Source organism: Myotis myotis, unplaced genomic scaffold (assembly GCF_014108235.1).
Source record: "Myotis myotis isolate mMyoMyo1 unplaced genomic scaffold, mMyoMyo1.p scaffold_m19_p_11, whole genome shotgun sequence".
Taxonomy (NCBI): domain Eukaryota; kingdom Metazoa; phylum Chordata; class Mammalia; order Chiroptera; family Vespertilionidae; genus Myotis; species Myotis myotis.
This window is the reverse complement of record NW_023416315.1, coordinates 5,247,865-5,270,094: the sequence shown is the minus strand read 5'-3', so window position 1 is coordinate 5,270,094 and position 22,230 is coordinate 5,247,865. Positions and strand designations below refer to the sequence as shown.

Here is a 22,230-nt window from a genome sequence, read left to right as displayed (position 1 = left end):
CTTGCTTATCTACATTTCCCAATTCTGTGCAACAAGTATGTCCTACGCTCAGAATTAGAATCCTTCATTTAAAAAACACAAAAATTCAAATAAGGTGGTTAGAAACAACATGAATAATAACCCAATTCATGGAAAGCAGGAAGAATTTTAAAATAGAAAGTGCAAATAAACAAAACTATAAATGAGGGTTTCAAAAATGTCCTTATGTTTTGACAGGAGCCTAATTATCTCTGCTAAGGAAATAATCCTAAATGGGGACAAATAGTTCTACACAATATGTTCATTGAATCATTTTGTAATATATGTTTTTAAATCCTTAATGAATGCAGAAGGACGCCTAAGTGGATTATAGTTCCATCACTTAATGAGATGTAGCCACTACCCATGACTTTATTGAGGTTTGCTGATGACACCTGGAAGTGACAAGAAATTGATCGTCCCACCTCAGCCAGCTAAGGAGCAGAATTCTGGGAAAAGCCGCAGAGGAAATGTGCTAAACAGAGGCTGTGTGGGCCGGTGGGGCGTGGAGTCCCAGGTCTGCCTGCAGCTTCCAGTGTCTTTGCTTTGGTCCTTCACGATACCCTCTCCTCTCAAAACAGAGATGAGTTAAATGGGTCAGCAGAAAGAAATCTTGTTGGAAAGTTAGGTAAGCACTTGACGAGGGGCAAGAATACTGAAAAGGCCAAGGGCTAGGAGGCACCCCTTTCCCTTCCAAGTTGTCCTGGAACCATCCCGGGAGCGAGTCATCTCACCATGGAGAGTCTGCAGGTTCCCCAGGTTCGCGGAGAGCTGCCAGCCTCTGCCGCTCCCCTTCAAAATGCACACGCCAGGGAGTGCCCAAGATGGCTCCGCTCCGTGGGGACAATTCTTGCATAACCGCGCTATTCTCAGACGGTGCCTGTCCCTTCCTCCGGGGGAGGTTTTGACAGTCTTCCTACACAGACGAAATGCCAGGCCCAGAATTAGAGACCCACGCCCTGAAGCCAGCGCCCGGCTCAGCGCCTCCTTCCGCCCAGACCCAGACCGGCTGGTCCAGGTGCGCCGCCTGCCGACACCTCCTCGCCCGAGGCCGCGTCACCGAATGCAGAGCCAGGCCACGCACTGCCCAACGGTGACTACTTGGGGGAAAAGGAAAAGAACCAAGAGGCTCAGGAAAGAGGATAAAAGCAGGAGGCGGCTCCCTTCCCGTGAAGCTGGTGGATGGCTGTGGGCACACGCAGGTGACCGTGTCCTTCCTGGGTCCTGAACCGGCCGCTGCCCCTCCTGCCCGAGGCCCAGAGGAGCCAGCATGACCCCGGGTTCCTCAGACATGGGACACGGGCTCACCAGGGCAGAGCCCCGAGGCCGGGCGGCCGCCAAGCATAGGAAGAAGCGCCGGCTGTGTTCGCAGCCCACCGGGCACCTGGGCCCAGACCTGCTCTCGAGCTTGGGTTCTGCCACCGCCCGGCCCGGGGCACCGCGGAGGGTTGTATCCAGGTGGAGCCGCCGATGGAAAGTGCTTTCTGCAGGGGACAGCGAACTCTCTGTGGTTTATGCTGAGGCTGGGAGCGCTCCTCCTTCAGGAAATCCCCACGGGCGAGGCCTGGGACAGCAGGACCCTTAGGACTGATGAGTTAGGGATGGGCCGTGCTCACCCCAGAGCAGCAGCAAGGCAGAAGCAAAAGGAACCACCGCCTCCTTACGAAGGCCCTTGGGGGTCTAAGTGTCTGCTCTGCTGAGCTCTAGAATCCTCTAGAACCACTGGCTCTGGCCTGGCAGCCCCCAGGGTGACTGCCCATGCTGAAGCTCCTGTTTCTGCTCTGACCCAGCTGGTTACGGTGAATGGACGTGGTCCCATCACCCAGGGGGGACACGCAGACCCAGGCTCATTACAGCCACCGGATCTCAATGGCAATGGCACTGTCAGAATTTACTAAGACTTTCTCGGTGCCAGGAGGGTTTCTAAGAGCTTGGCATCTATGAACCCATTCGTGCCCATAACACGGTTGGGTGAGCTCAGTTACTGTACCCGCCTTATTAATGCAGAGAGTGCAGCACAGAAAGGTCAGGTACATTGTCCAAGGCCACACAGCACGGAGCCGGCCTGTAAACCTGGGAGTCTGCTCACAGACTAAGCTGCGCCATGTCAGTCTCAAATGAAACAGGCTGGTTTACACGTTCCCAAGTCCACAGCCCCTGCGCATCACCTTGCACCTGCTGGATGGCGCCGTCAGCTCCAGAGTTCCGGGTACCAAAGACGAATGCCAAGAGGTGTGCACAACATACTGAGGTTAACATCAACGCTCTTGCCCGGCCAGTGTGGCTCAGTGGTTGAGCATCGACCTACAAACCAGGAGGTCACGGTTTGATTCCCAGCTGGCACATGCCCAGGTTGCGGGCTCAGCTCGGTCCAGTGTGGGGCATGCAGGAGGCAGTTGATCAATGTTTCTCTCTCATCAATGTCACTAACTCTCTATCCCTCTCCTATCCTCTCTGAAATCAATAAAAATATATTTAAAAAAATAAGTTAACACGCTTTAATAAGTTGCCTCTTTCTGCCACAGCCATGTTTGTTTGTTTTTAATCCTCACCTAAGGATATGTTTTTTTATTGACTTTTTAATTTTATTTTTGAGAGAGGAAGGGAGAGGGAGGGAGGGTAGGGAGAGATTGGTTGCCTCCTGAATGTGTCCCTACCTAGGACTGAACCCTCAACCTAGGCATATGCCCTGACCAGGAATGGAGCCCCAAGCCTTTGGTGTAGGGGACAACCAACTGAGCCACACAGCCAGGGATACAGCCATGTTTTAATGAGAATGAGGACAACTTTTGTGGGTTTTTAAAGCCAAAAATGGGAGGCAGGAAATTTTAGCTGGGGCAGGGTTCTTCTAAACCTTACTTAAAATGATCTCCAATAAGGACTCCACCTTCTTAAGCACAACAGAGCAGCTCCTTATCTACATAACATAAAAGCCTACGCAACCGAACGAATGACCGGTCGACCAGTCGCCATGACGCGCACTGACCACCAGGGGACAGACGCTCGACACACAGGATCAGGCTCCCTCCTGTCTGGATGGGGCCTGCGGGGATCAGGCCGAAACTGGCTATCTGACATCCCCTGAGGGGTTACAAATTGCAAAAGGGACCTCACCGGTGCATGGATTCATGCAATGGGCCTCTAGTAAATTTATAAACCCCTTTAGCCTCACTATAACTATCATACGTGCCTTTTTAGAAGCGCCCCTAGTGACCAGAAAACAAATTCAGCTCTAACAGGGGATGCATGAACCTCAGGGAAACCACAGGTGCTGAGCAGGAAAGGAGGGGGGAAGACAGGGAGTGCAGAAACCTGTCTCCTCACTCGGTTTCCAATAGTTATCCCTGAGAAATTGGGCCTAGAGATAAAATCCGTTACAGTAGAAAAGGCAAGGGGAGAACAAAGCTCAAATATGATCACGGAGATGAATTTGGGAAGACAGTACATGGAGGCGGGGCCGGGTTATCACTGAACTGAAAACATCCAGGAACTATCCAGCAGAGCCCACCTGGACGTGTCAGTGCAGGACACCGTGTGGGAGGAGTCACTGGGAAGGCGTGGCCCACAGGACAGCGTGTGGGAGGAGTTATCGGGAAGGCGTGACCCAAGGACAGTGTGTGGGAGGAGTCATTGGGAAGGCGTGGCCCACAGGACAGTATGTGGGAGGAGTCATCGGGAAGGCATGGCCCACAGGACAGCGTGTGGGAGGAGTCATTGGGAAGGCATGGCCCACAGGACAGCATGTGGGAGGAGTCATCGGGAAGGCATGGCCCACAGGACAGCGTGTGGGAGGAGTCATCGGGAAGGCGTGGCCCACAGGACAGCGTGTGGGAGGAGTTATCGGGAAGGCATGGCCCACAGGACAGCATGTGGGAGGAGTTATCGGGAAGGCGTGACCCAAGGATAGTGTGTGGGAGGAGTCATTGGGAAGGCGTGGCCCACAGGACAGCACGTGGGAGGAGTCACTGGGAAGGCGGGGCACTCACCTGCCAATCAAGGGAATGAACCACACCTGAGAGTTTCTGCGTGGTGTGCCCATGACAGCTGGGAGCCTCCCACCACGTCCTCCGCTGCTTCCCCCTCCAGAATCCCTGGCTGTCGCTTGGCTCGAGGAAAGGAAAGGCAGAGATGAAAGGAAAAATGCTCAAGAGGCTCGAGTACCCCCACCATCAAGACAGCAGTCTCAACGACACCTCTGAACACAGAGCTCCAGAAGTGGGTGCTGAGAGAACAAAGAGCTGAACATGCTTCTAAAAGGTCTACTTACGGGAAATACACATCCAGAATCAGCTGATTTCCCCAGACAGCGTGGTCCATGTCCGTCCCAACGCCAGTTCCCTTAGGCGCCATTGCCACTCCTTCCCGCCAGGTCACTGCCATCACCTAATTTCATTGTGCATTTTGTAACCCCCCAAAATGTGATTGTCTCTACTGTCCATATTCATGTGGATTTCCCTGTTCCGGTGTGTTCGTCCCTGTGTTTCCATGTTACAACAGAAGAAAGTACCAGGTGTACAGATGATGCCCCATGTACAGGACTGTCAGGAAAGCCCAGGCAAAGGTAACGGGGACGAGCCAGATGTGGGGACTAGGTAGCAACTCATCAGCCCAGAGCAGCAGGCACGTCTCACTTAGCACGGAGGCCCGCTGGACAGTGCAGATGCTCCCCGCCCCTGTGGGCCTGGGTGGAGGCTACCCAGCCCCCTGCGGGACTCCCTAGGCCCCCATCTTCTTCCTACCACTTCACCCTCTGCTGGCTGATCAGCCTGACTGTGAGGTAACTGGGTGTCACCCTGGCAGGTCCTCTGAGCTCAGCGGGTCTGGATGGAAGCCAATGCTTGTGGTTTGGCGCCATCTGGTGGCTGATTCTGCTCCAGCTTCACAAATGACTGGGATTTCTCCCCCAGTTACACAGGGATGGAGCAAGACTAGAAGAGATTAGGACCTGGGCTCTGTATCTCAGACAGGGACAGGGGTGTCTGATCAGATGGTACCAGAGCACAGCGAAAATGAGGCAGAAAATAGAAGATCCGGTTCTGGGAACAGGCACATGAGTTCACGGGGACTGTCCCGTGCAGGGGTCTCGGTCACTACTAATCCTTCACCAAATGCCCCCAACGGTCCCCGGAAGGGATGGCTGGGCTGGGCACACTGGCTACCACTGGCCAGAGCTTCCTGGCAGAGGCCCAGCCCACACCGAGCCCTTCTAACTGTGGAGCTGGAACTCAGAGAATTTCAGTGAGTGACCGTTTAAAAAAAGTTCGATGCCCTTTTGCTTCCATAAACTACTGTTTATGGGTCAGGCTTTAACTGTTTGAAAGCAAAGTGTTTGGTTTGAATACTATCTGGATTATGAAACCATTTTTTGTGGGGAAAAGTAATTTACTTTATTAAAAATCTTCTTTACTCTGTGGTTTCCAGAAACGTCTTGTTGTGAATGGGGACGGGGCGAGCAGCAGAGGGACACTATTCAAATGAGGTAAATGTCGTATTTTACTCTCTGTGATCCACATACACAGATTCTAGATTCTTACTAACTAAAGGCCTGATGCACGAAATTAGTGCACGGGCCTTGGCTCCGGCCCCCAACCCCCCGCCCACTGCGGCTTTGTCCAGAAGGAAGGACTGCAGAAGGATGTCCGGTCTAATTAGCATATTACACTTTTATTATAGATGCTGTCTTTGGACTTCAAGAAACCAAATCTCATTCTCAGTGACAAGACATTATGAGACAGTTCTGATAGGAATAATGCAGAAATATAAGCCACACCCACTACAGGCTGAGTTCTCTTCTGTGTGGAGTGATTTTAAAGAAACTTTCATTGTAGAACAATAACCCAGACTGCCCTGAGCCATGCCAGTGTTTGGCAGGCAGTCTCTCACATCCCACGTGCCTGAGAACCAGTGAAGTTGGCTTATTCTTCCCCGCTTGTCACAAACAGGACATGTGGCTGGGTCCTAGGACAGCCGGATCCTCTTCCCCATGGCTTACCCCTTCCCGAGAGCTCCCAGGGACGGCAAATGCAGCCCAGTGTCCCTGTTTCCTGCAGCCACGCTCTACGAAGTCACCATCACTCTGCATGATCGGCCCTGGGGCACCGCTTCCTGGGGGGGAGGACAAGGCTGGGCCCTCGGAGCCTCCAGTCACAGATTTCCGTCAACAGATTAGTGCAGACCTGGTTTTACACGGGTTTCTCCACAAAGGCCCGTTACTGACCATATGTTGTTGATTCATGAACACTGACCTCAAGGTAACGGCGCTGTAACTCACGTCTGAACTCAGCTCACCTAACAGTTTCTCCACTAGGTTCTGCACAGCCCTGGGCACGCAGGGCACTGGTCAGCGCTTCAGCATGAGGCTTGAGGACCAAACTGCAACATCACCAACCCTGAGCACCGAACTCCCAACAACGTGGCCCTGGCCAGACTGTGAGGAGGACATGGGAGAGCTGAGACACGAAGGCAGAGTGTCGTCTTGTCCAACCTCGTGTGCCTGTCGGGCAACTCACATTGTCTGCCACTCTGCGAGTGTCTGCAAACGACCCCGACAGCACCAACAACTGACCTGCGGGTTACAAATACATTTCAGCGAGTGGGTGAATGTGCAAATATGGACTCAGTGAATAACGAGGGATGGCTATATTTCAAACTCCTCTGAATGTAAAATTCTCCGTAATCTGCCCCTCACTCTGCACTCGCAAGGCCAGCTCCCCCTGTCTCTCCCCGTCAGCACTGGCCAGGACAAGTACCTGCAGTTTCCCAAGCACACATCTTCCTTTCCTCTTTGAGGGTCCCTTGAGCTCTATGCTTTCTCACTATCCTCCTGAGGCCACTGACAGCGCCCACAGTCCCCCATCACTGTTTGTCTCAGAGTCACCAGGCACTGGGCAATGTTCCAATTATAATACGGATAGTAACCGTCATGTCATCATCATCTGAACTCACAATCTGCTTCCTAGGTGCCAGGCACTGTGCTGTATGATTTACAAGGTTCTACTAATTTAATCCACACAACAAACCTATTGATAAAGATAACCTTTATGCCCATTTTAGAGAAGAAACCGAGATATGAAAATGTCAAGTAACTTGCCCAGGTCACTCAGCCTGGGAGTGGGAGAGCCAGGAATCAACCCTGGGCAACCTGAGTCCAGGGACCAAGCTTCATCCTGATGCCACAGTCACAGTGATGGCTGAACTCTAGTAGCATTTAGACAAGATGCTTCCTTCTGTGGTCTGGGACCAGGGGCCAGGGTGGAGATGGAGGAAGCAATGTACAAATACGCATCTCACCTCATTCCCTGCCATGTGTTTTGCAGAAAAAACATAGTGAGTGACAGCAAGCACTGCATCTGTAAAGATGTATAATTATACCTGCGTAATGATGAGTAGTTATCTCCTGCCACTCAAAAAGGTAGAAAAACGCTTTAAAAATCTGAATGTAAATCTGCATTAATCCTTCCTAATTTTTTTTCTGGTGCTTTGAAATCTTGGGTCCCCAGGGTCAGCTCACTCCTTGGAGAAAGGAAGCTGCAGGAGAAAAGTGTGAAGCTGGCAGAGGGTGGTTCATGAGATTTAAGGGGAAAAGCCGTCTCCACCACATAAAAGTACAAGGGGAAGCCGGAAAGACAGAATTAAAATCTAGGCCCACTCGACTCTCCACACTTGTCACTTAACATTTCCAAAGATTATCCCAACCTCAGCTGCTGCTGGCGGGGCTGGCAGGGAGGAGCTCAGTGAGGAGTTAGCGGGCCAGGCCCTTCCTGACGTGAGAGCACAGAGCTCTGCCCAGGGAGCTTTTGTGACAGGACAGAGCCCAACAGCTCCCAGCGCTTCTGCAGGGCGGCCTCCAGGTGGCGCCGTCAGCCCGCGGTTCCCTCCACCGAGGCGTGTCTGTTTCTGGTTGGCCCACTTGTTCAACAGCACAAACCTCTGTGGGTCAGAGCCGCTGGAATTAGGAACCATTGCTAACTAATCTTTCCAACTTCTCAACTCGCTCACGGGAGAGACTAAACAATGAAACTGAAAGGAAGGCCAAGGAAGAATAAGGGAAACCAACACTCTCTTGGTTATTCTCTGCCCACGGTCTTTGCTTTTTCTAAAATCACTTTTCAAGCGTTGAGAGAAGGAGGCCTCAGACGTAGTGACGGTCTTAGAAGTACATCAAATGAACTTCCAGTTTTAAGAATACGCATTGTTTTTCATAAAATACGTATGAAACAGAACACTCGGGGAACGCTGAGAATAAGACCGAGAAACAGGGACTGTGGGGAAAGAGCTGCGTCATGGAACTCGGTGACTTCACACAGGGCCAGGCGTGATGAGGACGAGGGGCTTCCAACCTCACCCCCGTTCTGAACACCCTGAGGGACCTGAAATAATCCCAGACCCTGAGACAACCCAAGTCCCACCCAGTTTGTCCCTCCTTCTCTGTCCCTCACACATGGGCAGAGGAGAAATGACATTGAACATTCTGGGATCCAGCTGCCCCCCACAAAAGCCACCAGGACTGGGGTAGAGACACAAGAAGATCTGGGGCTAGGAAGCAGTCGGCGTCAAGAGCTGGAATTTTGCATTTTTCCACGTGGTTTAAATGCACTGGAAATCCAGGGTGTAGCTGAAGGAGGCAGGTGAAATGGCATAACTCAGGCGCACCTCCCACCAGAGCATGCGGACTGACTCGGGCAATGGAATGCACGTGCCCTGGCCGTGATAGGAGTTAAGGGTGAGGAGGATGGGGTGAGTTTGCAAAGCTTCCCTGGTGATTGGACACACCTTGCTCCACACACAAAGGTGCAACTTGGAAGGAACTGGGGGTGAGGTCGAATGTGAGCCCCACCCACATTCCCTTGGCTAAATCCCTGGAAAACAGGCCCTGCCAACAAGCAGGTAGGTGTGAGCAGGGCCAGGGCCACCCACACACCTGAGCACCCACACACCCAGCACAGGAAGCTCTCACCGGCCCACCAGTCAGAAGCTGGTTGCTAAACTCTAAGACAAAAACGTAACAGAATCATCCAAAAGATCAAATGTAATGTCATCACTGAGATAGGATATGGTGGAACAGAAATGATGGAATACTTCTGCCAAGCCTGCTGCAGAGGTGAAGGCAACATTTGACAACTATTCCGATGAGAAAGATGCGCTCAGACTGCCACTATGAAAACAGCAACTCAGACTGTTAGATGTGTTTTTAAGTTTAACAGACATCATCGGAGAGTTTCAAAAACATCGTCACTCTGAGCCACTGCTGGTTAAGGTGGAAAATACCCAAAGCAATCCGGTAACATCGGAAGCCTTATAACTATGTTCCGTATAAACGACAGCCCCACCCATTTACCCTGATAGTACGCTCGTGGACGTGCAGAAAAGGGCAGCAACAATGTTCATTATAGACTTGATCGTAATTTCAAAGCATTGAAACACAGAAAAAGGGCTTGGCTAAGAAACTGTAATACATCCAACTAATGAAAAACTGCTCCGTAATGAAAACCAGCACCTGTGAACTGATATGAAAAGCAAAGAACGTTCCCACGAAAGACGAGGTTTCCCAAACAATGCATAAAGCATGACGTCAATGTGTATAACATCAATGTGTGTGTGTGTGTGTGTGTGTGTGTGTATTCAAGGAAGCAGCACTTGCAATTATCAAATAATGTCTGATGATTGATAATCACTAGAGCCCAAACCTCATTTTTTGTCATTTATGACGGAGGGCAAAACAGAAACCCAACTTCACACCTGCAGAATGTGAGCTCAACCAGCTCAAGGCCACACAGAAACATGATGGTGGCAAACTCGGGAGTGAGGCAGATTCACACTCGGTTCAAGCTGTGTTCTGATTTGCAGATTGGAAAAGAGGAAAATCTCAGAGACGTCTTATTAGCATTCACAGCAAGACAAAACTTTTAGGAAATTATCTGTTACATCCATTTCCTTGTGCTTGAATTTCAGGAGATTTCAGTCCGATTCTGGTAAGAAATGATGTGTGTGAGTAACCCAATCTCTAACCCAGGGATTCCGTCCCACGGTCGCCACCCACCCCCCTTCATTCCAGATAGAGCCCTAAGCACCTCATGAAGCTTGAATGAGGTCGCGAGGCCTCCGGGCTCACCGCGCGTGGCTACACTTAATCAGGGCTGGATAAACAAGCTCAGTATTAGTCACACTCGTGCAAGTTACTCCACGTCGCTGCAGCCAGCAGAGATTTGCACATGATCCTGTTTAAACCAGCAAAACATCTGGAAAATGTGAAAATGATTCTAAGGCGCAAGCGGACCACACGCTCGGAGGGACGTCAGCTGCGGCGGAGGCCAGCCCACGGCTGGGAGGACAGGCCTCGCGGGCCTCGCGGGCGGCTGGGAGGACAGGCCTCGAGGGCGGGCGGGCGGGCGGGCGGGCGGGCGGGCGGGGCGCACTTACGATGAAGCCGAGTTTCTTGTAGTCCCGCGTGTACATGGACTTGCGCTTCTCCATGCTGCCGCTGCTCGCGTTGGGCTCAGGCTCCGCGTCAAAAGCGATTCTTCGAAGCTCAAATATGATGTCCCTCTGAGCCTGTGGGGTTTGGGGGGAGAAGAGGAGGACAGAGCCGCTTTCATTGTGGGGCCTGACCTACGTTCGCATTCGCCAGGGCCCCTGGAATCACCGCATCCAGGAGAAATGGCGACAGATACAGACATCGGTGCTGTGAGTGTGGGCTCTGCACCCTCCTCCTCGCCTGCTGCTCGCCCTGGGGGCCGCCCTGGCTCTCTGCCACATGCTCCCCCAGCCAAGTCCCTGGGAGAACTTCCACCCAGTATCTGGAGTTCTTAAAGGTGCCCCAGCATGACGGAAGGCGTGTGACTGGAGGAAGCCACCTTTGGGAACCCAGGGGTAACGTACTGTTAGAAGCACAGTGAGAGGTACGCAGTGTTTATGAACAGTATTCCGACGATGAGGGATCCCCAACTCCACTTAGAGAGCCTTTGTAGAAAGAAATACTTTAACATGGGGAAAATGGCCTGGCTGGAGTGACTGAGTATTGATCTACGAACCAGGAGATCATAGTTTGATTCCTGGCCAAGGCACATGCCTGGGTTGCAGGCTTGATCCCTGGTGTGGGGCATTCAGGAGGCAGCCAATCAATGATTCTCTCTCATCACTGAGGTTTCTATCTCTCTCTCCCTCTCCCTTCCTCTCTGAAATCAGTAAAAATATATTTTTTTAAATAAAATAAAATAAAATGGTGAAACTGGTCGATTTTATGTATATTTTACCATAATAACAAAGAGATTCTAAATGAATAAAAGGCAGGGTTTCTGATCAGGGAGGCTGTTGGCACTCACATGCCTTGCCCCCTTCACCAGAAGTGGTAAATGACAGTCCCCTCCCCGCCCTGAGAGGAGCGCTCGGCCTGGCCCAGAGTCTGGGCACGTGAGGCGGCCCTCCCAGCCTCTCCGTCACGCTCGGCCGCACGGCCCCTCGCCAGGCAGGAAGCCCAGGCGGTTACACACTTCACATGTGCAGGCACATCTGCGACCCATCAGGCCCTCCCGTGCCGAGGAGGAGTGCTTCCTTCCAGAGCTGCTGAAGCCGCGCATGTGCACAGCAGGGCTCCCGCTGCTCCCTCGAACTCTGCCTCACGCCCTAAGTCCCCCAGGGCCTGCTGGAGGGCGGGCGACACTACCGACCTTCCGCGCACAACCACCAGAGGCCTGGGGAGAACTACAGCAGGTAGCCATCCAGCACCAGTGCGAGCCCTGAAAGCAGGGTGACCTGGGGCCCCAGCTGCAGACTGAGCACTGGAGAATGGAAGCCACTTCCTCCACCTGCAGGCTCAGGTCACACAGGGCACCTAGTGGCCCCTGTTTTCTGGGAACTTGACCAAAGCTATTACATTGAGGGTATGGGGGCCAAGGGCCACGGTCAATGGTCACGTGATGTCAAGCTGTCTGATCCAAGAAAGAAAGAATGTGCATGTACTTGACGCATAATGAAATAATCCACTCATCATGTTCTGATCCTAGATTCACCTGAAATTCCAATCCATTCCCCCAAGTTCTGAGATGGCAATAGGTCAATCATATCATCGTCTAAAATCTCCTGGTTTCGGAGTAGCCCAAGACAGGTTCTCGCCTCCGTGTGCCTGCGCTGCTGGCCGTGAGCACTCACCTGGTCCTGGGGGTCCATCTTGGTCATCATCCTGTCCTCCAGGAGGTTAAAGGTGAGCACCTGCAGCACGTACAGCTGATGCGCCATTTCGTTGTTGATGGCCCGCTGCGCTCGGATGACGTGCTGGGGAGAGGATTCACAAAGGAAAAGAAAAGGAAACAGCACAAGTTAACCCCCATCACTACGCCCAGCAGAACCTCAGAAGTCTTCGTTTGGAGGCCTGGGGGGTCTAGTCTGGTGGGACTACGCTTCAGAAGAAAGGAGAGGACACAGGTGACCTTGAAGCTCACCTTTACATTCCAGGGCCCAATAAGGTTCCTAGATCTTTAGGCCGGAAACTGGGAAAAGACCTGCTGTGCTGTGTGCAGGGGGAGCGGAGGGCACGGGACATGCCCTGGCGCCTTGGCCCGCTAACCAAGGCGGTGTGCCTGAGACGAGGGGACCATGCAGAGAGCTGAGGATGCCGCCACAGAGCGTTCCTGCTTGCATTGGGGGGACAGACGGTGCACATGCGCTGTAAGCGTGTTTGCCAGCGACGCTCCCTACTCCTGCCACTGACAGGTGATCCCACTTCTAAATGGGGGAAAATTTCAGAAGCAACACACACAGGCAAAGTACCTACCAGACCTGTGGTTAATTCACTGTGAAAGCTATAGGGAGACCCCACTGCCACCCCAGTGCAGTGAGTGAATTCCTGGGCATTGCTTCACTCGCCTGTTAACTGAAAGTAAAATGACGCCTCCTCTTAGAAACAGCACCAAAGGGGACATGTATAAAAGGAATGGCATGAGCCTAAATAGGTGGGCCTTTGTCCCCTCTCCCCCGGAGCTGGGTCTGAAATGGGGTTCAGCCCTGGACCCTAACATACATCCTCTCTGGCAGAGACCACGGCGCTGCCTTAAACAGGACTGGCAAATGTCGGGAGACGACCATTCGCACCAGGTGTTTTGGGTACGCGAGGCCCCACCATGTCTTGCTGTCTGAAAGAACTTTCTCCAGGTGCCCCAGCCTGGCATGCACTGAACTCCACACCCTGGCCTTGAGTGCCACCTTCTTATACCATATACAGAATAAACCCCAAATGGAGTAAAGACTTAAATGTCAACACCCATAAACTTTGGATATTGAATTATACTATGGATTCACATTCTGTTCTTGAGACAGCATGGATAGACCTAGAGGGTACTGTGCTGAGTGAAATAAATCAGAGAAAGAGAATACCATATGACTTCACTCATATGTGGAACCCAAAAGACAAAATAAACTAGCAAACAAGATAGAAATAGACTCAGATACAGAGAACAGACTGATGGTTGCCAGCGGGGAGCGGGGTTTGGGGCGCTGGATAAAAAGGTGAAGAGAGAAGAAGTATAAATTGGGGATGTGATGAAGAGCATAGGGAATATAATCAATAACACTGCAATAACTATGCCTGGTGCCAGGTGGGGACTGGAAATATTGGGGGATCGCTTTGCAATGTATATGATTATCTAACCACTTTGCTGTACACATGAAACCAATACAAACTACTACTGAATGTCAATGATAACTGAAAATAAAAGACAAAGGGTATGGCTGCTAAAGTGTATGGGTACTGTATCTATTTTTGTAGCAGCTCCAAAGTGTCTTCATGCCAGCTTCTTGCCAGAGAATGCCAACCGTGAGCTTTGGGCCATCACAGCCTCACCGAAGAAATCCCACTGAGGTAAGCTGATCTTTGAAAAACATGGGGGCTACCGCAACCCCACCCGCCCCATCCCTGGCACCATAGCGATGTCAACCACAGGCTGAGACCTCCATTCCTCACTTCTAGCCCTGCCTCTCCCCCCACCCCGCACCCCCCGCACCACCCCCCTCCGCCCTGCACAAACACCCTCACTGAGCTGTGCCTCAGCACTACAGCTTCCGAGGGTATTGAGAGCCAGTGCGGAAAATCACCATATTAGGAAACCTCCTGAAATTTCCAACAAGCCGTTCTGGGACTGGAGTCTGCTCTAAAGCCCCACCGACACCCAGTTCCGATTCCGGTTCCAGGAGGGAAAGTGTGTCATCCCTCAAGAACGGGGTACCTCCGTGGTCCAACAATGAAAATTACTCTCATATGTTTCTCTTTATCCTAGACAGCCAGGATGTTTAACATCAAACCCGATGACAAATTGTACTTATTACTATGGGCTTTGGGTTCTAGAATATTTATTTTGTTTGCCCTCATAAGGTTTTTAATTGTTAATGGCCTCACTGTATTGGAATGGGCGTGTGTGTGCGCGCCTGTGTGTGCACACGTGTGCGTGTGTGGCCGGGCTTACAGAACTCCTCGCTGAAATCACTCACACACACGTCTTTCAGCCTCTAGTTAAAAGTCAAGTAGCCGATAAGGCCTCAGGAGATCGTGCTATTTGACTCATTTTCAAACGTTCACAGCCTCCACGTAAGGCCTCTCTCCCACCGAGGTTTCTGGTCACGCTTGCACTCAGTAGTCTCCATGGACGCCTTTTCTTTCTCTCTCTGTAAAGGGGCCCAGGGAAATGATGGTAAAATTTCAGGGTCTGATGTGTTTATTTCCAGCTAGCTCCCTCATTAGAAACTGTATAAGCTCAAACTCATAAACCTTTTTTAAAAAAATGTTTTTATTGATTTCAGAGAGAGAGAGAGACATCGATGAGAGAGAATCATCGATTGCCTGCCTCCTGCATACCCCACACTGGGGATGGAACCCACAACCTGGGCATGTGCCCTGACCGGGAATCAAAATGTGACCTCCTGGTTCATGGGTCAACGCTTAACCACTGAGCCACACCGGCCGGGCTCATAAACCTTTTAAGTCACAGAACCCCCGATTTTCTTACATCTAAGTTGTAGCAAAGCTAACACCACGGTGAGTGTAATAAACCTGCCCCCTGAGAGGGCCCGACCCTTCCTGCCAGAATGTTCTTTCTCTAAAGCATTTTACTTTCAGTTGTTAACAGGCGAGTGAAGCAATGCCCAGGAATTCGCTCACTGCACTGGGGTGGCAATGGGGGTCTCCCTAGAGCTCTCACAGTGAATTAACCACAGGTCTGGTAGGTACTTTGCTTGTGTGTGTTGCTTCTGGAATTTTCCCCCATTCAGAAGTGGGATCACTGTCAGCGGCAGGAGTAGGAAGCGACGCTGGCAAACACACTTAAGCGCATATGCACCGTCTGTGCCCCCACTGTGAGCAGGAACGCCCTGTGGCAGCATCCTCAGCTCTCTGCATGGTCCCCTCGTCTCAGGCACACCGCCTTGGTTAGCGGGCCAAGGCGCCAGGGCATGTCCGGTGCCCCTCTGCTCCCCCTGCACACAGAGACCCCTCCCTCCACCCAGAAGCCATTCCCGTGGGAAGCCTTGTTCCTTCCACTTCCATAAGCGCCGTGCTGCCTGCTTTCTGGTTCCTCCTGTTTCCCCACAGAAGCGAGTCACAGAACGAAGCAGGACTAACGCTGCGGGAGGAGATACACGATGCACCGGCCCACCTCCCCGACCCCGCGGACACGGCTCCCGAGACTCACCGTCAGGATGATGGAGCGCAGCTGCTTCTGGGCTAGAATGTTGGCCATCTCCTGCGGACGGAAAGCACCCCCATGAGTGCCGAGGTGAGACAGACCCGCTTCCACACGCTCCAAAAGGCCTGGCCCGGGAGCCTCCTAACGGGCGTCAGCAGTATTTCTCGGGGAGAAGGGACTCACGGAGGAGGGGTGTTCAGGTGACTTTTTGAATGTTTTGTTTGGCAAACAAGGCCATGTCCACAGCAAAGGAAGGAGCCCTGTGCCTGCAGTCTTTTCTCTTTTTAAGGCACTTCTTCCTCCCAGGAAAGGGTGGGTGCTGCCTGCACACGGAGCTCTGCGAGGGAGAGCACGGTCCCGGGGAGAGGCTCGCTGCTCCTGTGGCTACAGGCGACTCACAGGCCTGCACCCTGAGCTTCAACGGTAGAGAAGCATCACTTTAAAGATCCCCGTCTTACTTCTCCTCTCACCCTGAGCAAAATCCGCACCCTGGCACTCACAAGTGGTCTGTGCGAGTGAACGAGTGGCCGGGTCCCAGCCAAGTCCGGACGCCTGGGCAGATGCTCGGCCGCAGAACCCACATCAGGCACCGCCAGCCCACGCTCTGCGGGTCGCGCTGGGGGCCCCGGCTGGCACACGGGACTGTGGTGACTTTGAAACGGAAGGAGACCCAGATGACCTTTCTTAAGATTGACACGTGGGCACCCAGGGGAAAGTTAATAGTTGGATACAATCTTGTTGCCAACATTCAAAAACGGAAATACTGCTCACATTCAGGAAGACGCTGGGATGTGGGGTTTTGGGGGGGATTGCATTTAGTGTTGCTACTCTTGCCAAGTGGAGAAGACTCTCAACCCGGATTCAGAAGCACAGCCACGAATTCCAGGTTAAAAGAAACTTGCAGAAAGCAGGGAGAAGGCAGGACGTGCGGTGGGGGTCAGGACCGGGGCTCAGGCGGGGTGGGCAGGCTCGAAGGAAAGCTTGGGGCTCGCTTGGTGGCAACGAGGGCGCTGGGGACTTACAGTCAGAGGACAATCAAGGATGTCCACACTGCTGTCCACACCAGCCTGGCAGCGCCAGGGCCACCACGGGAAGGAGAGCAAGCGGGAGAGAGGAGGGCGGAGAGTGAGAGACTGTGAGAGGGCGCAGCGAGGCTAGTGCCCCGAGACCCACTGCACGGCGAGAACCACGTGGAAATACTGTGAGGGGCGCCAAAGGGCTGGAGGGCATGAAAGTCGAAATCTAATGCTAAGTCCTCTTCCCACGTCTCCCAACAGCAAACGAAGTGCACACGCAACTCTAAGCCACTCACTGAGCAAAAGCAGTCCTGGGAGGAGCAAAATCCTACACGGAAGACGAATCAGAAACCTTCATTGTTAGTCACTGAGGCTTACAAACCTGACAGTGAGAAAAGTGAAATTAAAAAAATACAACTCTTGACACTGAGGCTAGTAGCGTGCTAGCTTTCCAAATTCATCTCAGCCAACGTTTTGTAACCATCCTAGAGTCCCCAGCACACTTTCTAAGGAAAGATCTCACCTTTCCACCCAGTATTCCCACCCGTGACTTGTGACGGAGGTAACCCAGCGTATTACATTGATGTGAAAACACATGAACGGATTTTGAGGTGTGAGCTAGATCTCAAGACAAAAACTCTACTCTTCACACGCCCTCTTGAACGATGCTTTCTCAGTTGAAGAAACACCCAGGATCAACAGAAAAAGGAGAGTCTCGGAGGGTAGGTCCCATGGCACACTCACGGGAGAGAGGGAGGAACCGCCACCCTCCCAACCACGGCCACGCACAGACGGCAGAAATACCACCAGCAAGGAGCCCTCAGACACATGAGCGCTTAGTTCAACCCATGGCAGCAACCTGTGTGTTCACTCACCTTCCACCCACAGGCCCTGGGGCAGAGCTGACCCCTCTCAGGTTCTCAGTTTCCTCATCAGGAAAGTGGGCACAATGCCCTCCTTGCCCCATGAGCAGTCAGTGACACGACAAAGTCACAGGGCTTCCTCCTCTGCTCCCACCGCAGCCGCAGGGTGTGTTTGGGGAATCTGCACTGGCTTTGGTTGATGAAACGCTCTGCCGTGGTGACATTCCTAGCCTTCTCCCTCACACAGGGCCTGCCCATGCCCACTTGGCCCCCTGGGTTTGAGAATGGTCCCGGGCTGGCCAGCCGGGCCACAGAGCAGCAGGAGCCCAGGGAGTCCCCGGGACGGGCAGGGGAGGCCCTCTCTCTGCACCCACAGCTGCCATTCTTGGGCACGGTATTCAGACAGACATGCCACCTACCTGCCTCCTCTCGTCGGGCGCCTTCAGGAAAAGGGCGTTGATCACGGCGATGGTGTAGGTCTGGATCTCCTGGTCTGTCCTGTAAGACACAGACAACACAGAAAGTCAAGAAGCTATGCCTGTGTCAGACACGATCGCGTTTATGGTCACTGCCCCCCAGAGAGGGAGAGAGGAAGGCAGGCCCCACAAACACAGTGGCACTGGGAATGTACTCTGATCATCACGAGGCTGGAAACACAGTGGTGAGGAGGCAATTACTATAGCCCATCAGACACACACTGCTGGGGCGGTCACCCAGCAAACACAGGTGGCCAGCGGGCCCTCTCTCTCCTCCTCTGCTAGGATGAAAGGGTGAACTCAGCCCGGCTGACATGGCTCAGTGGTTGTGCATCGACCTATGAACCAGGAGGTCATGGTTCAATTCACGGTCAGGGCACATGCCCGGGTTGTGGGCTCAATTCCCAGTGTGGGGTCTGTAGGAGGCAGCCAATCAATGATTCTCTCTCATCATTGATGTTTCTATCTCTATCTTCCTCTCCCTTCCTCTCTGAAATCAGTAAAAATATATTTTAAAAAAAGGAAAGTGTGAACTCAGTGGATGAAACGTGTGTGTGTCTCTGTGTGTGCGTGTGTGTGTCTCTGTGTGTGTGTGTGTGTGTGTGTTCAGTCTGATGCATGAAGTACATCTGGGAGGAGACTTGGCTGAACCCAAGTCCTAGCCTTATTATAAAGGAAGCAGCTTTGTCTCCATGGCAATGATATGACATATTCTAAACATCTACTTCCAAAAAGAAACTTTCTAATGACAAGAAGATCAGGTTTTTATGTTTATACATTGGCTTTTCACTGGCATGAAGTCAGAAATTGCAAATGGAGGGACGCTCTAATGGAAGCCACCTGGGCAACAGTAAGTAAGTGAGGAGAGCTCAGGCATAAGCCAGAGCAGCTATGAGCTACTCGTACAGACAATTTGGGAGAGGGGCCCTGGGAACACGCCTTGGGCAGAATGAAGGTCAGGCCCAGGGCGCCCCGCCTGGGCGAGTTCCTGGTGTGTCCCTAAGACACGGTTCCCGCATCCGCAGCACTGGGTAGCAACACTTATTCCCAGGGGCTGCTTTCAGAATAAGGTGAGGGAATGTGCCTAAGACCCTCAGCACAGCGCTTGGCAACAAGGAACTCTTCTCTTTGAGGGAGTGCACTGTGGACACACAAATGTGCCCTCGAGGTTCAGAAGAAAGAGACACTTCACATGCAGGGGACTGTGAAAGCGCCGCTATTCCTAGAGAGGTTTCATGCAAAAACATCATTTTAGAACGTGTGCTAATTTGCCCTGAGGCCACAATCTATTCTCTCTCAGCACTGATGTTCCTATCTCTCTTCCTCTCCCTTCCTCTCTGAAATCAATAAACATATGTTTTTTAAAAAAGTAAAACTGTGGCTATCTGCCAACACTGATCAAAATTGGGTGCCTACTGAGGGCCAGGCACGGCGGCCAGGACAGTGCCAAGAATGGGCACGGCGCTCACCAAGCGGAAAGCAACTGCCATTGCAGTGCGACAGGGCCTAGCGATAGACAGGCTTCCGGGGCGTTACATGCTGAGCATCTCCAGGCCCTTGCAGGGGCCTCCAGCTTACCCTTGCAGATGGGGGATGAGCTGGCCAATGGTGATCTCCTGCGCCACCTTTTGGTAGAGGTCGTGGCTGTTGAGCACCATGGACTCCAAGATGGCCAAGGACCGCTGCAGAATGGAGGTGTCCATGCCCGACTTGTTGACGAAACTCGCAATCTGAAAACCCAAGAGGGACACAGTTGACTGCTCACAGTCAGCACGGCAGAGAAGGACAGAAGGGAGCGAGTCAGGGAAATTGGGAGCTTGGATAGGACACACCAAACACTGGGGGTACAAGTACCCGCATGGACAGTGGAACAGCCAGGGGCACGTGGAGCCAACAGGATGCTTCAGGACATCACCACAAAGCGCTATGTGCACCCATTTCTGCAATTCCATTGTAAGCAACCTTCACAGGGGGACAGCTTCAAAGAATGATTTGGTCTAGTTTTTCCAGGATTATTCTGCGTTTCAACTTCTGGAGCAAATGATTCCAACACATGCAACCGTCCTTATGTGTCCGAAGGGTACTGGTTCTGAGACCCCCTCGCATAAAACCCATGGGCGCTTCGGTCCTCTACATAAAATGGAGCAGTATTTGCTACCGTACGTTTGCATACGGGCCACAGCAGGCTATGCCTACCCGGCCCTGCATCTGACTGCATTCAGCGCAGGCCTGACGTCTGTTTTGCTTTTCAAAACTTTCTGGAATTTCTTTCCCCAGAATATTTTCTATCTGTGGTTGGTTGAATCCGTGAATGTGAAACCCACTGACACGGAAGACGAACTATGCAGTGTGAGGACGCCTGTGTTTCTCTGAGACAATAATTTCTACTTATACAAACAGCTGTTTCTCTCCATTCCCAGGCCACTCCACTGCCCGCGGGTCCATGCCTTTATGTGCTGGTTATGATCCTGTTACATTCTTCAGGGACTCGCATAAATCACACTTGTCGACACAAGTCACCTGGCAACTTCTCCGTCACAGGCTACTGGCCTGCGATCCCTCCGCGGAGCACGCTTTCCCCGACACTCTCATTTTAAATGGTTAAAATAAACTCTCCTCATCTCTCCAAAAGTTAGCAAACAGGAAAACCTTTAAATTAGCAGTGTGGAAAGTTAAAATCACAGTTTAGGCTCTGAAATGCATTCCCTAAGGAATTAATCGCTGAGGCCTCCAACATAAATCACAACATAAGGGAGACACAAAATAAGGGTTAGAATAATGGGTCGCATAAAGGTTTTATTTTAGAGGCCTCGTTAAAAGTTATTACTGTCTGGTGACAACGCACACGAAGGGCTATTATTATAGCAGCATAATGACTGCTCTTCTGAGCTGCATAATGTGGTCCTATGACAAATGGGAGCTTGCCGCTTCCCTCTGTCGACACTAATGTCTCCTCTACGCCGTCCTCCCGACCACTTCTCCGCATCCCCTCTCCAGCCCTGCACGAGACAAAAGGCCCAGGCGTCCCTGGCAATGCGCTGGGACCATCTCAACTGTTCCCAGCCCAGCGCCTCCCTGGTGAAAGCAGCGGTAAGAGTACTGACACCAGCCTCCACTCTTGCCCCACAGACATCTGGATTTCAGAGGGTGTGAAATAAATGACGCAAAGCACAGTAACATTACGACGTTATATTCCAAATGCTATTATTTTATGATATAAACTACAGGAAAGAATACGAGACATTTAAGATTCTCAAAAGAACTCCACTGGCCCATTGTCAACTGCGTTTGCCCATTTCACGGCCAATAAACTTCTCCGACGTGTTTACTGGCCCTGGAAAGCCCGCACCTTCCTCCTCAGTCTGCTCCATGGGACCAACTCTACCTGCCAAGACTGCCTTTCTCCTCTAAGGCCGCCTTTCTCTGAGGGAAAGCCAACCCTCCCATACTGTCTCATGTTTACCACTTCTCTTAGACCTCCTCCAAGTAAAGAGAAATGCCGCTCCCCTGTCCACACCATCCCACCCCTTTCTGCTGCCCCAGCACAGGCTCAGGCGCCTGCTGGGAAATGGAAGAACTCCCAGAGCCGCTCGCTGACGATGCTGCTCATGTCCTCTGCACTCCTTCTCTCCTCCCTCCACTCCCCTTTTCTCGTCTCCATTTCATGAATTTGCATGTATCCTTACGGCTCCCTTGGAGAATTTTCCACCTGAGAGCTCCCTCGCCACCTGCCAGCCTCCACCCTCTCTCTCCCTCCATTCATTGGAGTCACAGGCATTCACCGTGTGCCACCAAACAGGCTCGCGCTGCCCTGAGACCTGAAGAGAGAGGAGCAAGACCAACAGGATTTTTAATTTCAAGGACCTTATAGTCTAGCAGAGACTTTGCCTTTAAACTTATACACACACACACAAACTTATATATACTAGAGGCCTGGTGCACGAAATTTGTGTGCTGGGGAGGAGGGGGTCCCTCAGGCCAGCCTATGCCCTCTCGCAGTCTGGGAGCCCTCGGGGGATGTCTGACGGCCATCCTTAGTGCTGCCGTGGAGGCGGGAGAGGCTCCAGCCACCACCGCTGCACTCACCAGCCGTGAGCCTGGCTTCTGGCTGAGCGGCACTCCCCCTGTGGGAGCAAACTGACCACTAGGAGGCAGCTCCTGCATTGAGCGTCTGCCCCCTGGTGGTCAG

The 22,230-nt window shown here is 52.2% G+C and overlaps 1 protein-coding gene across 3 annotated transcripts in view; it reads right to left on the bottom strand.

Moving 5' to 3' along the window:
• ELMO1 (engulfment and cell motility 1) overlaps positions 1 to 22,230 on the bottom strand; it is a 392,098-nt gene that overhangs the window by 210,960 nt on the left and 158,908 nt on the right. For 2 of the 3 annotated variants that reach the window (XM_036327308.1, XM_036327309.1), the window contains exons 9-14: positions 19,620 to 19,771; positions 17,985 to 18,063; positions 16,709 to 16,753; positions 15,693 to 15,743; positions 12,166 to 12,288; positions 10,438 to 10,569 (exon numbers count right to left, since the gene is read on the bottom strand). In XM_036327308.1, the coding sequence (XP_036183201.1) occupies positions 10,438 to 10,569; positions 12,166 to 12,288; positions 15,693 to 15,743; positions 16,709 to 16,753; positions 17,985 to 18,063; positions 19,620 to 19,771 (582 nt within the window). The remainder of the gene's footprint in view (positions 1 to 10,437; positions 10,570 to 12,165; positions 12,289 to 15,692; positions 15,744 to 16,708; positions 16,754 to 17,984; positions 18,064 to 19,619; positions 19,772 to 22,230) is intronic. The other variant, XM_036327310.1, reaches the window with a different exon arrangement.